Source organism: Pipistrellus hanaki (genome assembly GCF_964339955.1).
Source record: "Pipistrellus hanaki genome assembly, chromosome: 6".
NCBI classification, from domain to species: domain Eukaryota; kingdom Metazoa; phylum Chordata; class Mammalia; order Chiroptera; family Vespertilionidae; genus Pipistrellus; species Pipistrellus hanaki.
The window spans coordinates 5,872,380-5,895,866 of NC_140508.1; the positions used below are offsets into that span (position 1 = coordinate 5,872,380).

At 64.3% G+C, this 23,487-nt stretch overlaps 1 protein-coding gene across 1 annotated transcript; it reads left to right on the forward strand.

Annotated features, from left to right (window-relative positions):
• Window positions 1-271: 271 nt before the first annotated feature.
• Window positions 272-22,607, forward strand: COL20A1 (collagen type XX alpha 1 chain; the record flags this gene model as incomplete). Its single annotated transcript, XM_084888320.1, has 36 exons — window positions 272-353; window positions 2,262-2,372; window positions 5,652-5,795; window positions 6,085-6,249; window positions 6,492-6,608; window positions 7,391-7,549; window positions 7,868-7,987; window positions 8,715-8,879; window positions 9,306-9,470; window positions 9,697-9,866; window positions 10,153-10,282; window positions 10,884-11,029; window positions 11,109-11,232; window positions 11,407-11,546; window positions 11,803-11,932; window positions 12,103-12,245; window positions 12,355-12,487; window positions 13,799-13,941; window positions 14,050-14,194; window positions 15,036-15,071; window positions 15,729-15,867; window positions 16,142-16,281; window positions 16,427-16,536; window positions 16,902-17,060; window positions 17,161-17,238; window positions 17,620-17,712; window positions 18,158-18,211; window positions 19,112-19,207; window positions 19,302-19,355; window positions 19,440-19,493; window positions 19,765-19,818; window positions 20,414-20,485; window positions 21,043-21,078; window positions 21,176-21,557; window positions 22,135-22,236; window positions 22,474-22,607. 36 exons carry the CDS (start codon window positions 272-274, stop codon window positions 22,485-22,487), a joined length of 4,305 nt encoding a protein of 1,434 aa, XP_084744446.1. The 3' UTR covers window positions 22,488-22,607.
• Between the last annotated feature and the right edge of the window lie 880 nt (window positions 22,608-23,487).

Genomic DNA, 23,487 nt, shown 5'->3' on the forward strand with positions numbered 1-23,487 from the left:
CTGGCCGCAGGGAAGTCCTGAGGACGGGATGGGGGCCCAGCTGTGGCTGAGCCAGTCGGGGGTGGGGTGGCTGGCAGAGGACCTCTCGCTCAGGAAGCTCCTGTGGGACCTGCAGATGCACCCTCAGTGGGAGGGGCTGAGCGCAGTGTCCAGGGGCGCCTGGATTGGGCGCAGTCCCGCTGTGGCTGGAGAAGCTCTGGCTTTGCCGTCAGGAGGGGACAGAAGGCTGTCCAGAAGGCTGAGCGGCCTCTCCTTCCCCAGGCTGAGCACCATGGGCGCCCAGGCGCACCCCCACCTAGGGGTCTGCCTCTGGCTGTGGCTGGGTGTCCCCCTGGGACTTGGCCCAGAACAAGGTAAGGACAAAGGTGGGGTCTTTCTGGGGACTGAGCCCCCGTTGCCCTGGGCCCCAGGGGTGGCTGTCCAAGGGGTCATCTGTGCTCCTCTGCCAAGTCTAGGCTCCAGCGGCTGCTTGACCTTTGGCCTTGTGACCTTTCTCCTTGCCTTGGAGAGGCTTCTGTTTTCTGGCTCCTTTTAAAAATATATATATTTTATTGATTTTTTACAGAGAGGAAGGGGGAGGGATAGAGAGTTAGAAACATCAATCAGCTGCCTCCTGCATGCCTCCTACTGGGGATGTGCCTGCAACCACGGTTCATGCCCTGGACCGGAATCGAACCCGGGGCCCTTGAGTCCCCAGGCCAATGCTCTATCCACTGAGCCAAACCGGTTAGGGCTCTGGTTCATTTTTAAAAAACAGGTATTAATACTTTGCAATTAATTCTCTCATATTAATGTTCTGCTATTCCATGAAGACTTCTTTCCAAACAGTACAACCCTGCAGAACAGTGACCCCACAGCACGGGATGTTGCTTCTAGCGCCTCCCTGCTCGCTAGGCACATGGCGAGTTACAGTCACGCAGCCTCTCCCTCAGCCCTTCTCGTGGCCTGGGCTCTGTGTGGAGACCCCAATTTGACCTCATCTTATAGGACATTTATTCCATTTCCCTTTGGGGGGTACACATCCATTGCAGGACTGTGGGTGATGCCCCAAGAGGGTCACATCTTGACTGAGTTGGTCCCAGGAGAGCTGGGTTAGTGGGCGCTGGGATGGCCTCTGCATCCGGGACTGAGGCTCTGGTCTGACAGGAGCCGGCTTGGCCAGGTGCAGTCCCTGGGAGTGAGGGCAGGGCCCTCCCACTGCCCAAGCTCACCGTGGGTCACGGCGAGGGCTGATGCTGCCTTAGGGCTGCTCTGCTCAGGGTGTGGCGCAGCCAGGCCATCGGGAGCCGGCCTGCTTTCTGTTCTGTGGCAGGACTCCCGTTGGGTCTTGCCAGGTTGGTGACTGCCGCCTGGTGGGTCCCTCAGTCCGCAGCATGGCTTCTTCGACGGGACCAGCCCAGGTGACTCCGTGACAACTGAGTTCAGGACTCCAGTGCTGGGCAGCCCTTCCCTGAGGGTGCCTGTGGAGGGGGCGCTGTCTGCACAGCATCCTGCATAGACCCCCTAATCGGGAGCCGAGGCAGCGCAGGGTGCCTCCCTGAGCTTGGCAGAGGCGCCGGGACACAGAGGCTCTTCATAAGCCAGAGCTGGGGCCCTGCTCACAAGTGGCTTTTCAAAGCCCAGACATTCCTGTCTTTCCGCCCGGAGTTGCAGGGAGCAGCGCCCCACACCCCCTCAGGCAGGCTCAGCTGCTCCTGCTCTGAAGCGTCATTGTGTCTGCAAGGTGCCCCCCGCCCTGCCCACTCCCCGCGCACCCAGCTCTCAGGCCCAGAAGAAGCCCCTCTCTGTCTGCACTTTCCACAAACAGCTGCTCCCGCCGGGGGGCTCCGGAAGCCTGCCTGGGAGGTCAGGACGTGCCGGGCTCAGGCCGCCACTGCTCACGGCACCCTCACATTCAGGGCGCCCACCCCATGGGCCTTGAACCTCGCTGTAACCTCAGCAGCTGGGGGTCTGCAGTAGCCACACAGCTGCCTCTCCCACTGCCCTCTCCCACCGGACGTGGCGGGGAAATCCAGGAGGCAGAGCTGCCTGGTTGGCTCAGTGCCTGCTGTTGCCCGCGGGGCAGTATGGGATCTCCGGACACCAGCCCGGCTTCACTCAGCCCGGGCAGGGGACACCCCTCAGAGCCAGTGGCTTCATTTTCCCAAGGTCCCCGCAGTGGGGCCAAGGCCGCCTCACACCATCCACACAGGTCCCGCCCCCCACAGCCGTTGGGGTGGCTTCTGGGGGTCAGTCCTGACCACGCTGTCCTGTCTCCCCAGCAAACGGCCACCTGCAGCTCGCTGTGCTGCCCGAGGACCAGCTGCAGATACAGTGGGCAGAGTCGGAGGGGCGTGGCCTCGGCTACCTGGTGCAGGTGAAGCCCGTGGCAGGTATGGCCCTCACCTCCCGCCCGCGGCACCTCGCGGCGGTGTGGCTGCCCTCCTTGTGGGGCACGGTGTGTAGTGGGAGAATCTTACCTGACCCCATGCCTGGCACACGCAGAAGGCGCCCAGCCACCGGCTTTTGAAGAAACAGTGGTCCCTGCTCAGCTAGAACCCCTCAGGATTCTGCGTGCCAGTGGCTGCGAGGGCCTCCGGGCAGGAGGGAGGCGAGGGTGCTGGAAGGCGGCACAGGCCGGCCACAGAGCTCCGCAGACATGACTGAGGGATGCCCGCGGACAAAGGTGTCATCGCAGGCACAGGCAGGAAGTGAGGCGAGCTCAGGCCCCGCAGTCCCACCCCGTCCCGCCTGCCCTCTGACCCCAGGAATAACCCCTTGACTTTGGTGTAGTTTTCTAATATTTTCATGAAGTCAAATTCATCTACCTCATTTTTCAAATCTTATATACCTTTCCCAGTTTTAGTGAGAAGTAATTGACATACATGAGCATAGCAGTGCGGCCACATGGTGGCTCGTTTACGTGTGCTGTGCGAGGACACATAGCTGCCTCACAGTGTCCTCCCTCCAAGACACAGTGAAGGAGAGCCTTTCTCCTTGTGATGAAGACGGAGGCTTCACTCTGAACCCTCCCCTGTGTGCCCCGGACCAGCATCAGCCACAGGCGTTTACATTCCATCCCTCCCCTGCCTGTGCCTGGGAGTCTGTACCTGACCCTCCTCAGTCCCCTCATGAGCCTCCACCTCTGGCAGCCAGTCCCATCTCCTCCTCTGTGAGTTTCTAGATGCCGCACTGAGATTGCACAGTATTTGTCTTGGACTTATTTTTCTTAGCATAATCCTTCCGTGGTCCATCCATGTTCCTAAAATGGTAGACGTTCCTCATTTCTGTGTAATGGCCTGTAGTGTCCCAGTGTGCTACCGCCCTCCCACAGCCACCGCCCCGCTGTGTGAGCAGCGCTCTCGGAACGTGGTGCTGTGCCCGCCGGAGACAGGGATCTGGTTTCCTTCGCACGGATACTCAGACTGGGATTGATGGGCCTAAAGCAGTCCATTTTATTTTATGTTATAAATCAGCTTGTCTATTTATTCTGTCTATTTTTATTTTTGCTAATCGCCTGGTGCATGCCCTTGACCGGAACCAAATCCATGGCGGACACTGTAGTCACTGAACCAAACCAGTTCCATTTTAAGTGTTTGTTTTTAAATATGTTTTGGGAGAGAGAGGAAGGGAGAGGGAAAGAGAGATGGAAACACTGATGAAAAACATCATCCTTGGCCCCCTCATGCCCCACACTGGGGATCGAGTCTGCAGCCGGTGCGTGTGCCCTGACTAGAAGTCAAACTGTGACCTCCTGGTTCATAGGTCGACGCTCACCCGTGGAGCCATACCGGCCTGGCCGTTTTTACTTTTTTTTTTATTTTTTTTTTTATGAACTTCCACACTGTTTTCCACAGTCTGCATCCCCACCAGCAGTGCCCAGGGTTCCCTTTCCTCCACGCACTCGCCAGCATGGTTGAAAGAGTGTGGGCACATGTTGATTGGTTGTTGGTAGCCATCCGACAGGTGGTACCTCACTGTGGTTTTAATTTGCATCTCTGACGATCAGTGATGCTGAGCATCTTTTCATGTGCCCAATGTACCTTTGGAAAAATGTTCAGGTTTTTGTTCGTTTTTAAGTTGGATGACTTAAAATTTTTGCTATTGATTTGTATGAATTCTTTATATATTTTTGACACTAGCCCCTTATCAGATATATGATTTGCAAATACTTTCTCTGTTCAGCAGGTTGTTTTTACATCTCTTGATGATGTCTTTCATATCTTTACTGATTTTTAGTCCACTCATCCATAACCCCCGCTGTGGCTGTAGAGGCGTCTCTGCTTGCCTCACAACCGGTGCTTTCTATGTTGAGGCTGTTGTAAGGGGCGCCATTTAAATCATGTCCTCCTGGCGGACTGCCCTTCCTTGCGGAGGCTCCTCATGCTCCCTGGTGGAGCTACCTTTTGTGCCGAGTGTTGGTCCAGGGAGATCTTTTTTTGTTGTTGTTGTTAAATATTGATATATGGAAGGGAGAGGGATAGAAACATCGATGAGAGAGAAACATCAATCAGCTGCTTCCTGCACACCTCCTACTGGGGATGTGCCCACAACCAAGATACATGCCCTTGACTGGAATCGAACCTGGGACCCTTCAGTCCGCAGGCCGACGCTCTATCCACTGAGCCAAACGGGTCAGGGCAGGGGAGATCTTTTATTCACTTATTTTAGGCGCATCTTCCAAGGAGCATAGAGCTGGTGTTGCTTTTGTACAGTGAGACAGAGTTGGCTTTTTGGTTGAAGCGTTTTTCCTATTTCCATGACATTGAATGACCTTCAGATTTGGGTTTAAATCTTCATCTTCCTACTCTTCTTGTTATATTCGTTCCACCTTTTCCCTGTCCTTTCTTCCCACTCTTCACAGTCTGTCAGGCTTTGTAGCTCAGCAGGAGGGGTGCCTGCTGAGCCGAGGCCTGGCACTGCCTGGCGTGCAGCCTGAGCTGGTGTGGGGCCGTGGGCAAAGGCAGTGCTTGTGGGCTGATGTGTGAATGCCACCCGCGTGGGATCTGTGTCATGTCTCCGTGGGAAAGGTGCTCAGCTTCTGAAGAGTGTGGGCACATGGGAGTGGACCTCGTTCTCAGGTCCAAGGCTCAGTGAAGTCTGCGTCTAGCACGTGGGGTGCAGCTGGGAGACGGGGGTGGGGTGGGGGTGGGGGAGACTGGAAGAAAGAATGACAGGCCTCCAGGACAGGGTGTGTGTGAGAACAGCTGACACTAACACACCAGGAGCCCAGCATCCCCAAGGCCAGGTGTGGTGTGGGTGCCTGAGCAGGGCAGTGTGTGTGCGGAACAAGAAGCCTGGACACACACATACACACACACGGGATACCCATTTGGACACACACATACACACGGGATACCCATGTGGACACACACACACACACACACACACACACACGGGATACCCATGTGGACACACACACACACACACACACGGGATACCCATTTGGACACACACATACACACACGGGATACCCATGTGGACGGACACACACACACACAAGGGATACCCATTGGACACACATGGGATACCCATGTGGACACACACACACACACACACACACACACGAGATACCCATTGGACACACACATACACACACGGGATACCCATGTGGGCACACACATATACACGCACTTTGCTGGCCTCAACAGTTCTTCCAAACCCCATCCCAGGGGACGTGGAGCAGGAGGTGATGCTGACCACCAAGACCCCCAAGGCCACAGTGGGGGGCCTGAGCCCCTCCAAGAGGTACACCTTGCAGATCTTTGAGCTCATCGGCTCAGGGAACGTCCTGCTGGCTCAGAGGGAGTTTGTGAGTAAGTCCACCAGGCCCCCCCATGCAGGTTCCTGTCTCTGGGGGTGAGTGTGTGGCAAGGAGGCTACAGCTGAGCCTTGGCAATGCTTCTGGGCTGGCAGCCTAGGCCTGTGTTTGAGCTCCGCTCCCCATGAGGCCACCCAGGAGCCTCAATTATAACTGTCCTGTGGGGCTGGGGTCCCATGGAGCCTGGGATCTGCCCTTGCAGGGAGGGTTGTGTGGGCAGGCCCTTGGCCCCCCGAGGCCTCTGCTCCTTGGTAGGGTCCTGACAGCCCCTTGCATCTCTGCAGTTGAGGATTTGAGGAGTCACTCTGTGAGCAGAAGCAGCTGGAGACCGCTGGGGGCAGCTCTAGAGCCCACACCTTCCCACATCGGGAGTCCAGACCCTGACCCCCGAGTCATCTTGGCCCCAAGCCAAGACCCGCCCACTCTGGGTGGCTCCAGGTGGGGTGAGGGTAAGTGGCTGGGGGAGGGGAATCCAGCATCTCATGTTTTCTCTGCATGTGGCCAGAACTTTCTTCTTGATATTTGACCTCACGCTCTCTAGCCACTCTCTGGGGCTCACTCAAACCCACAGGTCAGGTCATTCGCTGGGGTGTCCTCAGGGCCCCAGTGCCTGGTCCCATCCTCCCGACCCTCCAGGTACCTCCCAGCCTGAGTGTGGCAGGTGAGAAGTGACAGGTATGACCTTCCCCAGGATTTCCTGACAAGGATCAACGCTCCCCTAGAGGCCCCGCGGGAACGGACCCCGCTCAGCTCAGCCCAGAAAGGCCCGGCCGCCCCAGGATGTCCGTGGGAAACAGAGAGAAGCCAGGTAAAGCAGCCAGAACTCCGCTGCTGCGGCTCGCAGGGCAGGTGTGCCATTTTCTGCAGACGGTTTTACCTCCCTCCTCAGATGGTCTCACCATACTTGCCTTCTCAGGAGCCTCCACATGGCGTCCAGCCCTGACTCTGGGCTCAGCCTGGAGGTGCTGTCTCTGCAAAACTCAGGGAGCCCCAGACCCCAGACAGGGGTCACAGGGCTTTGGGCTTTGTCTCCAGAGCTCCTGGGTCCTCAGGACAAGCCCTTAGGTCAGGGGTGAGCCTCAGCCCAGCGCAGGCTAATGGAGCTGTCCGTGGTGCTGACCACACCCATTCCAGTCAGTCAGTCAGTCCACCTTGAATATGTCTGCCCACTGGGCCTGGGTGTCAGCGTGTGTGTGTGTGTGTGTGTGTGTGTGTGTGTGTGTGTGTGTGTGGCAGAGGGCTGATCTTCAATAGCAGCCCTCACATGGACAGCACACAGTGGCCAGTCCTGCCAAGGCTTCTGGAGGGCAGAGGCGCAGAGCTCCCGGGCTTCACTAGCCTTCTCTGATGGGCTTGGAGGAGCTGACCCCATGGCCCAAGGTTCACTCGCGGGATCCCGAGTCTGGTGAGATCCAAACACCTCTGGAGTCCCTGCCCCCAAGACTCAGCCAGAGGCCGAAGCCCTGTGGCCCAGCCCCTACACTAACCCCAGAGAAGGACAGCCTGAGTGGCTGGAGCCAGGCTCAGAGCAGCTTGGTGGCCTGCAGTGGCGGTGGGCTTGGCCTACACCTCTCCCTCCTTGCCCACCAGCTGGCCTCCCGTTCCATTGCACGCCCCCCACACCCGCCGACATGATCTTCCTGGTGGACGGGTCTTGGAGTATTGGCCACAGTCACTTCCAGCAGGTCAAAGACTTCCTGGCCAGCATCATCGAGCCCTTTGAGATTGGGCCGGATAAAGTCCAAGTGGGTGAGTTCTGGCCCCATGCCCTGGAGCCCCACCCTGGTGACCCTCAGGCTCCCCCTAGATCCCAGCGCAGGCGTGAAGCGAGCCAGGGGCTGGAGGAGAGCTTTTTGCTGGCTGGTGTGGCCTGCAGCACCAGCCAGCTGGGGGCCCCAGCTGGACTGATGGGACAGCTGGCTTCTAGGGGGACATTCTGGCAAATCCTGTGTAGAAACAAGGGTTTTTCAAGCATGTGCCCTCCCTAGTGAGCCCGGGCAGCCAGGCTGTGTGCATCCTGCCTCCGCCCGGTTCTCCAGCAGCCACGCCTGGCACCTGTCTTTTCAGGCCTGACTCAGTACAGTGGAGACCCCACGACCGAGTGGGACCTGAACACCTTCAGCACCAAGGAGGAGGTGCTGGCTGCCGTGCACAGCCTCCACTACAGAGGGGGAAACACGTTCACAGGTCTGCCCTGAGGCCCCTCCCGCATGCTGCCCTGCGCACCCGCCTCCCTCTTCGCCCCTCCCAGTCTTGCAGATATGTGCAGGTGACAAGCCCAGTGCTGGCTGGAGCTGACCCCACTCTCACCTTTGTAATGGCAAATCACCCTCATTTATTTTTTAAAGTTTTTTTTTTTTTTTTTTTTTTTTAACTTCAGAGAGAGGAAGGGAGAGGAAAATAGAAACATCTATGATGAGAGGAAATCATCAAGGAGCTGTCTTCTGCATGCCCCCTACTGGGGATGGAACCTGAAAGCCAGGCATGAACTTTGATCGGGAATTGAACCATGACCTCCTGGTTCATAGGTTGATGCTCAACTACTGAGCCACACAGGCCATGCTCAACCTCATTTCTTTCTGGCCAGAATGTGGTTTCTGGTGGGCGGTCTTGCTGAAAGTGAGTGGCTCCTCTGGTAGACAGAAGCTTCTGGAAGGGGCTGCCAGTGGGTGTGGTCATGGCCTTGCCGGAAGCAACTCCTGGGGCTGTCTCCACAGCACGGTCTCCTCCCTGTCCCCACACTGAAGGCCTCCCTGCCTTTGAGGGTAGGGGAGGAGGTGTCCCTGCCCTGCAGATGCCCCAGCCTGGAGGGTCCAGGACTGACATGGCGGCAGGGCATGGGGCTGGAGGAGCTGTTTGGCAAGAAGGGTGAGTGGGTGGTGGAGGCCCCACACTTCCTCCTCATTGCTCCCAGGCCTGGCCCTGACCCATGTGCTAGAGCAGAACCTGAAGCCTGCAGCAGGTCCCCGTCCAGAGGCGGCCAAGGTGGTGATTCTAGTGACGGATGGCAAGTCCCAGGACGATGCCCGTGCTGCTGGCCGCACCCTCAGGAGCCTGGATGTGGACATCTTTGCTGTGGGTGAGCAGCCGGTCTCGCAGAGTTCTCACAGCGCGCAGGTGGGAGCTTGCACACCTGCCGCTCCCTCTGGGCTGGAGTCCCCTGGCCTCTCTGAGCCTTAGCCCTGAGTCTGCAAAATGGGCGGACCCATCCCTGCTCTGGGGGCTGTGAGAGTGCTCACGCCGGGCTCTAAGCGCCGCGGGCACCTGCAGGGAGGCTGCAGTCACAGCAGAGGGGTATGAGCCAGTTTGCATGTCTGTAAACATATCCCCGCTCACCCCACCTCTGCACCAGCCCCAGCTGCCATCCCCTGGGGCCCTGTTAGGTGACCCAGTCCCGGGGCCTGTGGAGTCGTGGGTACCAGGACGGCCTCCCAGCCGCTGGGTGACTGACGGTCAGCTGTGGCAGTGGCTCCACGGGGCCTTCCCATTCTCTGGCCGTGGGCAGGCGTGAAGAATGCTGATGAGGCTGAGCTGAGGCTCCTGGCATCCCCGCCGCTGGACATCACCGTCCACAGCGTGCAGGACTTCCCCCAGCTCAGCACACTGGCCGGCCTGCTCAGCCGCCTCGTTTGCCAGCAGGTCCAGGGCAGGAGCCCACGTCCAGGCCCAGGTGAGCTGTCAGGTGGGGACTCCAGGGCAGGTCACCTATGCTTGCAGCCTGCCCTTCCGTGGAAGGACTCCCCCAAACTCTCCCACCCCTCCCCCCGGCCCTGTGTGGGTCTGCAGCTCCCACCAGGGGAACACTGTTCTTTCTGGAAGTGGCCACGGGGGGGAGCAGAGAGAGCCTGTAATGCCAGCTGCGCAGGGGTGCTGACCATCTGCCCTGCTTCCCTCAGTTCAACCGGCAGCAGCCACTCCAGCCCTGGACCCCCTCTCCACGCCCACCAGCCTCGTCCTGACCCAGGTAACCTCCTCCAGCGTCCACCTGTCCTGGACTCCAGCCCTGCAGCCACCGCTCAAGTACCTGGTGGTGTGGCGGCCTTCTAGGGGCGGGCCCCCCCGGGAGGTGAGAGTGCCTCCTCTTGTCCCTGCAAAGCAAAGCGGGGCCTGGAATGCAGACCGGGAGGAGGAGTCAATGTGGGGCAAGGGCAGCGTGCAGGCGGCCCTGCAGGGCTGAGCCCTCGGGGCACTCAGGTGGCCAGTGAGCAGCGGGGCAGGGGCCGCGCCCCGTGCCTGCTTGGTGCCAGGAGCTGCTCTGCTCCGGGAGCCAGGGGCGGAGCTGGCAGGAAGCCAGGACTGCCGCCCTGCCCGTGCCCACTCGGCCGGCTCCAGCCAGGCTCCTCCCGTTGCAGGTGGAGGTGGACGGGCCCCGCACGTCCGTGGAACTGCACGGCCTGACCTCCGACACGGAGTACCTGCTGTCTGTGCTCCCCGTGTACGAGGCGGGGGCGGGGGCGGGCCTGCAGGGCCTGGTGACCACAGGTGGGCGGGGCAGCTGGCTGTTATGGGTTTTAGTCTTAAACCAGGGTGCGGGCACCACTCCCAACTTGCCGTGTGACAGAGGCAGTCACTGGGCCTCCCTGACCCTTTACCAGTGATGTCATTTGTGCTTCACCACAGCCAGACAGTACTGTCACTGCTCACCTGTTTCTGGAGCCCCCCGCCCTGCCGGCCACAGCGGGGGGCCTGCCCTGAGCCTTCCCCACGCCGGGAGGCACCTGCAGCTCCGCCCTGGAAGTGTGCACAGAGGTGTCCACGGAGTCATGCGCTGACCCCACTGTCAGCTCTAGAACGGACACCCTCCCCTCCGCTCCCTCCCGCCATTCAGGCACGCAGCGCGTGGCCAGTGCTCTGGCTTCCTCGTGGGCTGTCTGCCCCGTGGGGACCGTGGCTCTCCCAGAGCAGCCCACCAGCGCTCTCCCAGAGCAGCCCACCAGTGCTCTCCCAGAGCTGGGAGCTGGAGCGTGGCCCGGTGGAGTTTGGGGACAGAGACGGGAGTTGTCTGTGTGTGCCCGCAGGGCTGTCCTCCAGCCTGTGTCCCCGATCTGTGGTATGATGTCTCCTGTGGTGCCCCCTCTTCCAGTGCCTCTGCCTCCGCCCCAGGCACTCGCCCTGGCCACAGTGACTCCCAGGACCATCCGCCTCACCTGGCAACCCTCAGCGGGGGCCACCCAGTACCTGGTGCGGTACTCGCTGGTTTCCCCCAAGGGCGAGGAGAAGGGCAGAGAGGTGCGTGGCAGAGGGTGGAGAAGGCAGCTGGGGCCGATGGGCAGGGAGAGGTGGACAGGGCCAATGGAGTGTCCCCCAGGCGCGGGTTGCGCAGCCGGAGGTGCTGCTGGGTGGCCTGGAGCCGGGCAGGGACTACGACATCTGGGTGCAGAGCCTGCAAGGTGCACAGGCCAGTGAGGCTCGGGGCATCCACGCCAGGACCCGTGAGTGCCCACCTCCCCAGTCTGCCACCCACCAGTGGGCAGAGGCCTTCCACGGGGTGGGGTCCCTGACTGGTGGCCCCACTGGCCTGGCCATTGCCCATGCTCCCCCCATTCACTGGGGGGGCAGGGGAGCGAGGGATGCGGCTGGTTTCTGAAGCCTTGCTGTGTCCACAGCTCCCCTGGCTCCCCCCAGACCCCTGACCTTCTCAGACGTGAGCCATGACTCGGCCCGTGTGTCCTGGAGGGGCACCCTGAGGCCGGTGCAGCTGTTCAGGGTCAGCTACTTGTCCAGCAAGGGCGGCCACTCGGGGCAGGTGAGAGCAGGCTGTGCACTGTGGGGTCACTGGGGAACCTGGTGTCCAGGGCCCCCGTATTCGCAGAGCACTGACACCGTCCCCACCCTTGGGAGCCCCAACCTGGCAGGGGTGGGGGACACGTGTGAAGCCTGAGGAGGCGTGGGGCGGGCGCTGTGAGGGGTGAGCATTCAGCTGTTGTGCTGTTTGGGGGCGGGGAAGCCACAGGAGGCCCGCCATCGTGTGGGTGAACGGCCTGCCCCTGTGCCCCTCGCAGATGGAGGCTCCTGGCAGTGCCACCTCAGTCACTCTGGGCCCTCTCTCCTCCTCCACCACCTACACCATCCGAGTCACCCGCCTCTACCCCGGGGGCGGCTCCGCCACCATGGCCGGCCGCCTGACCACACGTGAGTCCTCCGAGGAGGATGGGAATGTGGGCACAGCCTCCGCATGGAGAATGGGGGTCCCCTCGGCCCCCAAGCGTGACTGAAGCCAGCGACACCTCCTTAATGGCAATGAGGGCCCCTCTGAGGAGGGCAGGCCCTGCCGTCCAGCCCGTCTCCCTGCCCTCTTCCAGGGAAAGTCCCCAGCCCCGGCCGGCTGTCCGTGACACAGCTCCCTGGCGGGGAGGTCCAGCTGGCGTGGGCGGCTGCAGCGGCGTCCGGCGTGCTGCGCTACCAGATCAAGTGGACACCTCTGGGGGATGGGAAGGCCCATGAGGTACGTGGGAGAGAAGACCCTGCCCACCCCCAGCTCCTGGGCTCCCACCCAGCGTGGCATCGCGGGACCTGCCTGCCCAGCCAGGCGGACACTGCCCTCCTCCCCACAGGTCTCCGTCCCAGGGAGCCTGCGCACGGCCGTCCTGCCCGGCTTCGGGGGGCACCTGGAGCACGAGATAACCCTCCTGGCCTACTACAGGGACGGGGCCCGCAGCGACCCCGTGACCTTCCACTACAGCCCCCGTAGGTGCCCCTCAGCTAAGGGGCAGTGCAGCCTCAGGGACCCCAGACTGCCTCAGCCCCACGGTCCCAGGCCCCACACTCCCAGAATCACCCCCAGGCAGTCCCCCAGGCCCCGGCCTTCCAGGCAGGTGTCCAGGGTGGCCGAGGGTCCAAGTCACCCGGTGGGCACAGTGCTCGCGTGTTCTCAGAGCTGACCTGTGGCCCTGTCTGCCCCGGGTCACAGGGCAGCGGGTGTGGTGCTGGTATGGAGGGTGTGGTGGGGCAATGGAGGCCATTGGGGGGGTGATGGGAAGTGAGGGGGTGGAGCTATGGGGCAGTAGGGAGGTGGGGGGTGGGGTGATGGGGAGGTGAGGGGGTGGGGCTATGGGGCAGTAGGGAGGTGGGGGGGTGGGGTGATGGGGAGGTGAAGGGGTGGGGCTATGGGGCAGTAGGGAGGTGGGGGGTGGGGTGATGGGAAGTGAGGGGGTGGGGCTATGGGGCAGTAGGGAGGTGGGGGGGTGGGGTGATGGGGAGGTGAAGGGGTGGGGCTATGGGGCAGTAGGGAGGTGGGGGGTGGGGTGATGGGAAGTGAGGGGGTGGGGCTATGGGGCAGTAGGGAGGTGGGGTGTGGGATGTAGGGGAGGTGAGGGGGTGGGGCTATGGGGCAGTAGGGAGGTGGGGGGTGGGGTGATGGGGAGGTGAGGGAGTGGGGCTATGGGGCAGTAGGGAGGTGGGGGGTGGGGTGATGGGGAGGTGAGGGGTGGGGCTATGGGGCAGTAGGGAGGTGGGGGGGTGGGGTGATGGGGAGGTGAAGGGGTGGGGCTATGGGGCAGTAGGGAGGTGGGGGGTGGGGTGATGGGGAGGTGAGGGGGTGGGGCTATGGGCAGTAGGGAGGTGGGGAGGTGAGGGGTGGGGCTATGGGCAGTAGGGAGGTGGGGAGGTGAGGGGTGGGGCTATGGGGCAGTAGGGAGGTGGGGGATGGGGTGATGGGGAGGTGAGGGGTGGGGCTATGGGCAGTAGGGAGGTGGGGGGGTGGGGTGATGGGGAGGTGAAGGGGTGGGGCTATGGGGCAGTAGGGAGGTGGGGGGTGGGGTGATGGGGAGGTGAGGGGTGGGGCTATGGGCAGTAGGGAGGTGGGGAGGTGAGGGGTGGGGCTATGGGCAGTAGGGAGGTGGGGAGGTGAGGGGTGGGGCTATGGGCAGTAGGGAGGTGGGGAGGTGAGGGGTGGGGCTATGGGGCAGTAGGGAGGCGTGGAGACGTGTGGGAGGTCGTGCCACAAAGCGTGTGGGAGCCTTTTGGTCCAGCCCTTGCTGAACCCCCATTGCCCTTCAGTCAGCTGGAGCCCACCCTCCAACCTGACCCTGACTTCTGAGTCACCAAACAGCCTACTGGTCAGCTGGACGCCCCCCACTGGCCACGTCCTCCACTACCGGCTCACGTACACGCTGGCCTCGGGCTCTGGACCAGAGAAATCAGTGAGTCTTGGTGGAGCCGGGAGCCTGGGGCCTGGTGGCAGGGGGAGGCGTGCTTTCGTGGCGGGACACAGCCAAGGAGCTGAGGTGCCCGGGTGGCGGGTGGCTCAGGAGCTGTGCCCCCAGGTCTCTGTTCCAGGACCCAGGAGCCATGTGACGCTGCCTGACCTGCTGGCAGCCACCGAGTACAGGATCCTGGTCTCCGCGGTGTACGGAGCAGGGGAGAGTGTGGCAGTGACTGCTACAGGCCGCACGGGTGAGTGGGCAGGCAACCTCGGGCCCCGGGCAGCCCCAGCGCCCAGGGGGCGGTGGGCTGTCGCTACCACAGCGGAAGGGAATCGGGTTTTTGCGGGAAGACTTCTTCGCTGTAGAGCAGAGCTCCGGCTGGTTGGCCGGCCCCTCATCCACAAGGCCCAGAGTGGGGACCGTGTCCTTGCCCGTATCTGTCCTGAGGTCAGGCCAGCCATCCGCCCACAGGGCCACTCGCAGACAGGCGGGCGGGTGGGCAGGCACACAGGCCGTGGCAGATGGCCGGAGGGGCACCAGCTCCTGGACGCGGTGCCGGTGTTCCCGGGCCCGCCCTGCAGGCCAGGCCCACGGGAGGGCCGCCGTGCTGTCTGCTGGTGCTGTGGACAGGCCCAGGTGCCGGGAGCCCAAGGCCCGCAGGCCAGCCTGATCCCTCAGCTTCCCTGTGTCCTCCATGGCTCCTCTAGTTTTGGCTTGACTGCCTCTCAGGTCGGGGGCTCACTGTTCAGTGGACAGCTGCTGCACTCAGTGCCGTGACGCCCCAGAACGCTCCGAGTGCCTGGCGGTGGACCGCGCCTGTGCCGCCTGGACGGCGAGCACCCCGGTGGGCGTGTCTGCCCACCAGGCATCTCCCTGGCCCTGTCACTGGGGACATCGGGGTGGCCGATGCTGTCGGTGGGAGCACTATGGGGAGTGCTGCCTTCGGGGTGGAAGTACCCCGTCCCTCCCCTCCCTGAGGCGCGGGATGGGCCTGCAAGAGGGGGGGCAGCAGTTGGGCTCCAGGCCACAGGGCAGGCCCACTGCCTGGGGCCCCGCCCCTCTGACCCTGACTCCCTGTCGCCTCTCCGCAGCCTGCCCAGCCCTCCACCCAGATGGCTCCCTTGCAGGTGGGTCCTGCCCTGAGACAGGCGCTCCAGCTCTCCACCTCCAGCTGTCCCCCCTCCTCTTGGGTCCCCTAGGAAAGGGCTGGGGACCGTGGAGGGCACCATGCATCAGGCCCACACTATTACAGAGGGTTCACAGTGCCCTGGGCCCTGAGCCGCCCCCTGAGCCGCTGCTGACAAGCTCTGGGCGGGGAGAGGAGCTGCCCAGCCCCCCGGCGGTGAGACCCTCCACAGCTGGCCCGTGGCTGTCAGCAGGGCTCTGGGGTCTCCCGAGAGTGAGCAGCGAGGCTGCGCCGCTCAGACCCGAAGCAGGCAGGCCCACCGTGGCCGGAAGTGGGGCAGGTGGGCCGGTCACTCCTGTGCTCTGAGCACCCAGTGGGTGAGCGTCCCCCCCACTTGGTGCGCTCAGCAGAGGAGGAGTGGCTGGTGCTTCGCGCGGCTAGCTGGTGGGTGGTGAGACCCTGCTGGGCCCCCGTGGCTGTGGGCGGGCCGGACAGCGCCCGGAGGCCGGGATGGCAGCAGGAGGCAGGTGGGCACACCCCCTCTCGGTGCTGAGCTCTTGGCCTTGGGTGTCCTCTTGGCTCCCCTGCCCTGCACCTGGCACCTGCTTTTCTTTCTCCGCCTCCCGCCTGCCCGTTCCCGCGTCTCCCGTGGCCCCAGGCTTTGACCTCATGGTGGCCTTCGGGCTGGTGGAGAGGGAGTACGCCTCCATCCGCGGGGTGGCCATGGAGCCCTCTGCGTTTGGCTCCACCAGGACCTTCACGCTCTTCAGAGACGCTCAGCTGACACGCCGAGCCAGGTGGGCGAGCAGGCGGTGTGTGGCCTGGGTGTGGCATGGCACCGCGGCGACGCTGGCTGGGATGGAGCGGCCTTCGGCCTGGGCAGGGCAGGGGGCGGTGCCTCGCCCTCAGGGCGCCTCTGGTTGAATCTCCCAACAGCCCCGGGAGGGAGTTCTGCTCCTCACACCTGTTACGCATGGGGAGACTGAGTCAGGAGAGATCTTGGTCCCGTGGGTCTGGGCCCTCCAGCCCCAGCCCTCTCAGGCTGTGCTGCCCCCACCTGTGCCCCCACAGTGACATCCACCCGGCCCTCCCGCCCGAGCACACCATCGTCTTCCTCCTGCGCCTCCTCCCCGACACGCCCCGCGAGGCCTTCGCGCTGTGGCAGATGACAGCTGAGGACTTCCGCCCTGTCCTCGGGGTCCTGCTGGACGGTCAGTTGAGAGGGCGGCGGGGCCCGGGCTGAGGACCTGAGCGAGGTCCTCCCGACCATCAGGAGGGGGCTGCTCCCCGCGCTGGCCGTGGGCCGCTGCCCCTGCGTGGTGGGCGGGGTCTCACACGCTCCTACCTGCCCCGCAGCAGGCAGAAAGTCCCTGACCTACTTCAGCCACGACCCCAGGGCGGCCTTGCAGGAGGTGACCTTTGACCTGCCCGAAGTGAGGAGGATATTCTTCGGGAGCTTCCACAAGGTCCTGGAAGGTTCCAGGCAGACAAAGCCTGTGCCTCTCTTGCCCAAGAACCTCCAATGCACCCCACCCCAAGTTCTGGAGCAGACTCCCCGGACCCTCAGGATGCGCCCCCATCCTTGCTGGGGAGCCGCCTCGGCCCTCGCCCCAACACCCTGTGGCCCATCCATTTGGTTGGAGTGCACCCAGCCCTTTTCTCTGCTCCTGCAAGTCCTAGCAGGGCCCGAGCGGGTGCACTTCATCCGTCCCACAGAGGGGGCTCAGGCCCGCAGTGGGTGGGGCCCAGGGCCTCGGGGGAGGTGGGCCCAGTGATAGGCCTTGTCCTCCCTCCTGGCCAGGGCCGTGGGAACCTCCGTGGTGTCTCGCAGGTGCACGTGGCCGTGGGACGCTCCAAGGTCCGGCTCTACGTGGACTGTAGGAAGGTGGCCGAGAGGCCCATTGGAGCGGCGGGCAGCCCTCCTGCCGCCGGCTTCGTCACGCTGGGGAGGCTGGCCGCGGCCCGGGGCCCCCGGAGCAGCTCGGCTGCGGTGAGCCTTGGCTTGTCCTGCTGGCCACTCAGGGCCAGCAGATCCCCAGCCCCTCCTGCCCTGGGCCACGTCTGGCCAACCGAGCTCTGCCCTGATTTAGCTCCAGCTGCAGCTGCTGCAGATCGTGTGCGGTGACACCTGGGCAGAGGAGGACAGGTGCTGCGAGCTCCCTGCGTTGGTAGGTGGGCAAGCGCCCCAGAGCCTGGGGTAGGCTGGCTGTTCGGGTCATCAAGGTGCTGGGAGAGATCTGGGCAGGCTTCCTGAAGGAGGTGGCTTCTGGGGAGCATCTTGGGGGCCCTGGTGACAAAGCAGGCTGGAGCTGGCCAGGAAGTCCCAGCTGTAGGGTGGTGGAAACCCAGCCCTCAGGACCAATCCCCTCTTCTGTGACTCCCCTGGGCGCCCTGCCGGCTTGGCCATGCTGGGCCTGCGTGGCCATGAGGCGTGTGCTGGGCAGCCGGGGCTCAGCCCCCAGGATCAGGTCCCCACCCTCACCCCAGCCTCCAGGTGTCAGACAAGAGCCAGGAGAGGGTCCCTTTACCGATGGGCTCCTTTCTTCCAGAAGGATGGAGGGGCCTGCCCTGCCTTCCCTCCCGCCTGCTCCTGCTCCTGCTCCTCACAGACACCTGGGCCCCCGGGACCCCAAGGGCCTCCGGTGAGTCCAGCAGCCCCTCCCTGGAAGCGCTGCCACTGGCAGATGGTGGCTCCTCCCACACCCCAAAGCTGGGAGCCTGGACCCAGCAGTCTTCCCCAGGCCTGCCGCACCGGGTGCCCTGAACACGGCTCCCTGCTGCCAGTCACCCCTCCTGGCAAGCCCCTTCCTTCCCCTGCCCCCTGCCCCCTGCCCAGCCAGCCTCCCCTCCTCTGTGTGCGGGGTGAGTCCCAGGACCACCCGGCCTGCAGCAGGGCCCGGCCCCCTGCCCCCTGCAGTGGGAAGGCAGGTGTGTGAGCGCTGGCTGTGCCCTCGGTGCAGCCCTCCCCAGAGAGGCCACCTGCCCGAGGCTGCACAGTGGCCAGCGGCATGGAAGCCCCTCCCTTTCCCCGCGGGCGGGACTGGAACCCAGGGCCACGCTGGCTTAGCCCTGCCTGTGCCCCTGCAGGGCCCCCCTGGCAGGAATGGAGCCTCAGGACAGCAGGGCTTCCCTGGGCCCAGGGTAAGTGGCCGGGAGTCCTGGGGAGCCTGGGTCCTACCTTCCAGGGGGGACCCCAACACCTGCACAGCACAGGGGGGAGCTCACTGGTCCGACACCAGCCGGAGGGCTCCCCCAGGAGCGAGGTGCCCCCAGGAGGGCTCCCCCTCAGGGCCACGCGCGTGCCTGTCACCGGGTCCCGGCGGCCCGCGTGAGGGAAGGGGTCCACTCTGCGCGGCTTGGGAGTGGCAGCCTATGGAAACGGCATGTCCCGGGGTCGCTGATTTTCACTCTCACTCAGAGAAGATTGTTTTCTTCTGTATGGAGTTTGGTGCATTGATATGCTTAATTCACAAAAAATGATTTAAAACCATTTCCCCATGCATTCTCAGTTTAAATAGTGTTGGTGTCTGCCCCTTAGAGGTCAGGGCTTAAGTTGTAGTGAGGTGTCCTGGTGTTTGGGGGTGCTTTGCTCCCCATCTCTGGGACCTGAAGAAGTGGCCCAGGCCATTCCCGGCTGTGGAATGGGGTTGCAGCAGGAACCCCAGGAGTGGCCGTGGTTGAAGACCTCTGTGGACCTGGTCTGGCTGCCACGGCCGGCTAGAGGCAGGGGGACCGGCTAGAGGCAGGGTGACCTGGTCTGGCTACCATGGCTGGTTAGAGGCAGGGGGACCTGGTCTGGCTGCCACGGCCGGCTAGAGGCAGGGGGACCGGCTAGAGGCAGGGTGACCTGGTCTGGCTACCATGGCTGGTTAGAGGCAGGGGGACCTGGTCTGGCTGCCACGGCCGGCTAGAGGCAGGGGGACCGGCTAGAGGCAGGGGGACCTGGTCTGGCTACCACGGCCGGCTAGGGGCAGGGCGCTGCAGACCCGGGACCAGGGGAGCTGCAGGCACAGCCCGGAGCCCTCTCACCTGTGTCTCCAGGGAGAGCCCGGGCCACCTGGACAGACCGGACCCGAAGGTCCTGGAGGTCAGCAGGGGTCACCAGGGACCCAGGGCCGAACTGTCCAGGGACCTGTGGTAGGTGTTGCCTCCCTACCCTTCTCCACTGCCCACCCCTCTGCCCGCAGGCCCCTCAGCCTCTGCCTGGGCTCAGTCTACATTTCCCCTCCAGGGTCCGCCAGGGGTCAAAGGAGAGAAGGGGGACCGTGGACTCCGGGGCCTGCAGGTAGTGGGTGGGAGGGTCTTGGGGACAGGGCCTGCTCTGGGTCAGACTTGGCCCCGCCTTGCCAGCACCTTTGCTCTCTTCCAGGGTCACCCCGGCCGCCAGGGCGACCCCGGGGAGGCTGGCCTCCAGGGCCCAAAGGTGGGAGAGAAGCCCGCGGGGAGGCTCTTGAGGTGGAGGCTGTGGGGTGGGGTTTCCCCTTTCTCTCACCTCTCCCATCCATCCTGCCCCACCCAGGGCCTGGCCATGGGGCGGGACGTCAGCCGTGCAGGGTGGGCTCAGGCCCTGACCTTGGCCAGCTCACTGCTCTCGAAGGGAGGCACAAGCATGCACCCCTTCTCAGGTGTGGGCTGCCGGGGAGGGATGTGTGGGGTCCGAGTCCCCCTCCAACCCGCCCTTCCTTTGCTATCAGGGCATGAGAGGCCTGGAGGGCACCGCTGGCCTGCCCGGACCCCCTGGGCCCAGGGTAGGCACCACCTCCCCCATGAGCCCAACACTGCCCACCCCTACCCACACCCTGGTTCCTGGCTGAACTGAGCTGGGCACCGCCAGGAGCTGACCTGGGAGCCCTCGCTCTGCGGGCCCGCCCTCCCTGGGCCTGCTGGGCGTGCGGTGTCCTGGGCCCTGAGGGCTGCTGGAGGGGCTTTCTCACCCACTGGGCAGCCCCAGCCATGCCTGCACCCCAGTTCCACATGGCAGGGAGACGCCAGCGCCCCCCGTGGGCCTGGCTGGGGATGCGGCCCCAGCCCCTTCTCCCTGCCTACTGGGGGCCGGGGACCTCCTCACCCAGAAGCACCTTCGCTCCCGAGCTGGCCGTTCCCTGTCCATGCTGAGCTCCGTGCTGGGGGCTGCTCTGAGCAGGGGTCCCGGGCTGCCTGCCGAGCTGTCCAGCTGAGGCGGACGTGAGGCACAGCCCGCAGGAACACGGCCTGTGGACTGGGACAAACCACGGGGTCTGGTCTGGGTCCAGGACTGTGGGGACCCGAATGACCAGGCCGGGGCTAGAGGGAGGAGGGGCCAGACTTGCTGGGGCTGCAGTCTGGACCTCTGCATCTCGGCAGGGCTACCCAGGCATGGCGGGAGCCAGGGGCACCAGTGGGGAGCGAGGAGCCCCAGGGACTGTGGGGCCCACGGTAAGTCCTCTCCACACCTGGACAGCTCAACAGACAGTGTGTGTGTGTGTGCGTGTGTGTGTGTGGGGGGGGGGGTGATGTGTGCACACTCAGTGTCGCTGATGCTCAGGGACCTGCACCCACACCTGTGCAAAGTGAGATCTGTGCAGGCAGGGATGCTGGGGCTGGTCTGCAGCAAGGAAAGTGGGGTAACCCTGCCAGGCCCAGGGCTCCAAGGGGCCGGGAGGGATGGGGTTCCAGCAGTTTCCTGGGAGCCAGGAAGATGGGGGCAGGGGAAGCAGGCGAGCGGGGCAGGGATGTGCTGCGTGCAGGCCTGGCTGTCCCGCGCCAGGAAGGCTGTCCTCCTTGGGGTGGGTCCCAGCAGTGGGCACGGAACCCATCCGAGAAGCAGGTCTCTTGCCCACGGGGCATTTACACCTCTGACCCTCCAAGGAGCAGAAATCGTGCCCACCCTGCGCGGGCCTGAATGCCCGGTCTCCCTCCCCACAGCCTGAGGGAGGGAGGCCGGTGCAGCTCCTCCCTGCTTACCGCACTTCTCTCCTTTTCCTCGCACTCAGGGCCTGCCTGGGCCCAAGGGGGAGCGAGGAGAGAAGGTAAGTGAGGGGGGTCGGCCCCGGCGCTGCCTGTGCATGGAGACAGCAGCGCCCGTGCCCTGGCCGCAGCCCGGTCACCGCTGTGGCTCTTCCTCAGGGCGAGCCGCCGTCCTTGGCCGCCATCTACCAGCTTGTGAGCCACGCCTGCGAGTCCGCCATCCAGAGTGAGGACCCCGAGCCTTCAGTGCCCCCGCCGTCCCTGCCCCACGCCGGGCAGTCCGCACCCCATCTCCGCAGCCAGCCCTGCCTGGCCACTCTCTGGACGGCCCCGGGGAGCCCTGGGCGGCGGGGGACGCCCCACTCCACAGCCCCTCACTCCCCGCCCCCCGCAGCGCACGTGCTGAAGTGTGACTCCTCCCTCCACAAGAGTTCCAGGCCCGCCATGCCCGTCCTGGAGGCCCCTGGGCCCCTGGTCACCCCCAGGGAGGCCCAGCCCCCCGGAGGAGGGGGGAGTGGTGGCTTCCACCCTGAAGACAGAGGTACTGGCTCCCCCACCCCGGTGTCCTGGGGCTGGCTGGGCGGGGAGACACAGGACCTGCCTGGCTTCCCCGAGTCCTCAAAGTGGCCCCTCCCCAGTTCTCCCAGGAAGTCCAAGCTCAGGCCACCGCTGCCCTTCCGTCCCCTCTCCTCCTCTCCCGCACCTCCCACCCCCTCCCGTCCGCTGGGGCTGCGGAGCCTGCTGGCTTGGGCACTGAGTGGAGGGGCTGATTGAGGGACTGAGGGTCAGGAGCTCGGGGCCTCCATGGGGAGAATGGGGAGGGCTGGGGGGAGGGGGAGACAGCCCTGCACTGTGGGTGGGGGAGGGGAGGGGGTTCTGCCCACCAGGGCCCAGACCAGGCTGGCAGGCGCTCTCATGAAGACCCCACCCCCGCTTCCCCCACCGGCCCCACCTCACCCTAAACCTCAGCCACTGAGCCCAGATTGAGCTGCTGGGACGCAGGGACCCGCCCAAGCTTCCAGCAAGGCTCACCTTCCACTCACCTTCCTCTGGGTCGCAGAGGGTCCAGAGACGGCAGCGCTGCCCCTGCGGCCTGCCTCAGCCGCCCTCCTCCTCAGGCGCAGCCGCAGCCTTGGCTCAGGTGGGCAGCCCTCAGCCAGAGGGGAGCCCGGCTCCAGGAGCCCTGGGAGGAGCAGGGGAGCCCGGCCTGGGGACAGGAGGTACTGGAGGTGTGCGGGGCTTGGGGAGGCCAGGGGGCCGCCTCAGGGGGCGGGTGTGCACCGGGAGGACACCTGGGCCAGGCAGGTGCACCGGCCGAGGGCAGGGTCCTGCAGAGGGCTCCCCTCGTTTCTGCCCTGCTCACGGCCCAGATGGGCTCACTGGACTGGGCTGGCGGGCTGACGGGTCAGCTGTCCCTTGCGTCCCCAGACCTGCAGTCTCCTCTCCCCTCGTGCCAGGCCGCCTGGAGTGACCTCGCCTCTGCCCTGCAGTCTCAGAGGAGCCGGAGCGTGGGAGCAGCCGAGGCGGGCGCATGGCAGGAGGTGGCTCCTCTCTGTGCCGTTCCCTCCGCCACATAAACCTCTTATGGGAGCGTGTGCGTCCATTAATCGAGTCAGACTCCCACCTTCCCCCGCGGTCTCCCTGTCGCCTTGGGGGCCCCCCTTCCCTCGAGGCAGGCAGCGCCCTTCCCTCAGGCTCAGTGCTGCGGGCCGGGCCACACGCTGGGTCCCTGGGCAGGGTGGGCTTTCAGAACATGCCCAGCCACCCTCAGAGGCATGTGGCCACTGGGCTCGGCCCGGAGGCTGCGTCCGGGCGTCTCAGCAGCCCGGCAGGCTCCCAGCACGCCTCTCACCGGAGCTCTCACAGCTGCGGTGACTCCACACCCAGTGGTTTTCTGAACACCAGGCAGAATTTGGGGTGGGGTTCCTTCATGCAGTGGCCACGGGCTTCCACGGGGACCGTGGGGCAGGGGCAGACCCAGCGCGGTGTGAGATGGTAGGAGGCTACAGCAGGGGCACAGCCCCCGAGGCCAGAGGCTGGGCCAGCCAGGCAGGACCGGCATGGCAGAGGCCGGCCCAGGCCAGGATCGGTCAGCGGGGCGCCCCCCGGGCTCAGGGAGTCGGGGTTCTCCTGAGGAGCACTGGGCGCCACGGGCTCCTGAGCGGGACTCTGTGCCCGCCTGAGAGCCAGCTTAGGGGCCTCTCCTGCTGCTCACTGAGAGGAGCTGGCGGGAGGGGGCGCAGATTTGGGGCTGGCTGCTGGCTAAGCCACTGGTTGGGGGTACCCCAAGAACAGGCCGGGCTGGAGAGCGGGCCAGGCCTCCAGCAGCGGTGGAGGAGAGGAGCAGGTGTGTGGGGGAGGAGACTGGTGAGTCTGGTGTTCAGGGGCAGAGTGTGAGCTCCGCCATCTGGGAGGCGAGTGGAAGCCGGAGGGTTGGGGGTGAAGGTGGCCTGGCTCGAACCAGCACTGCG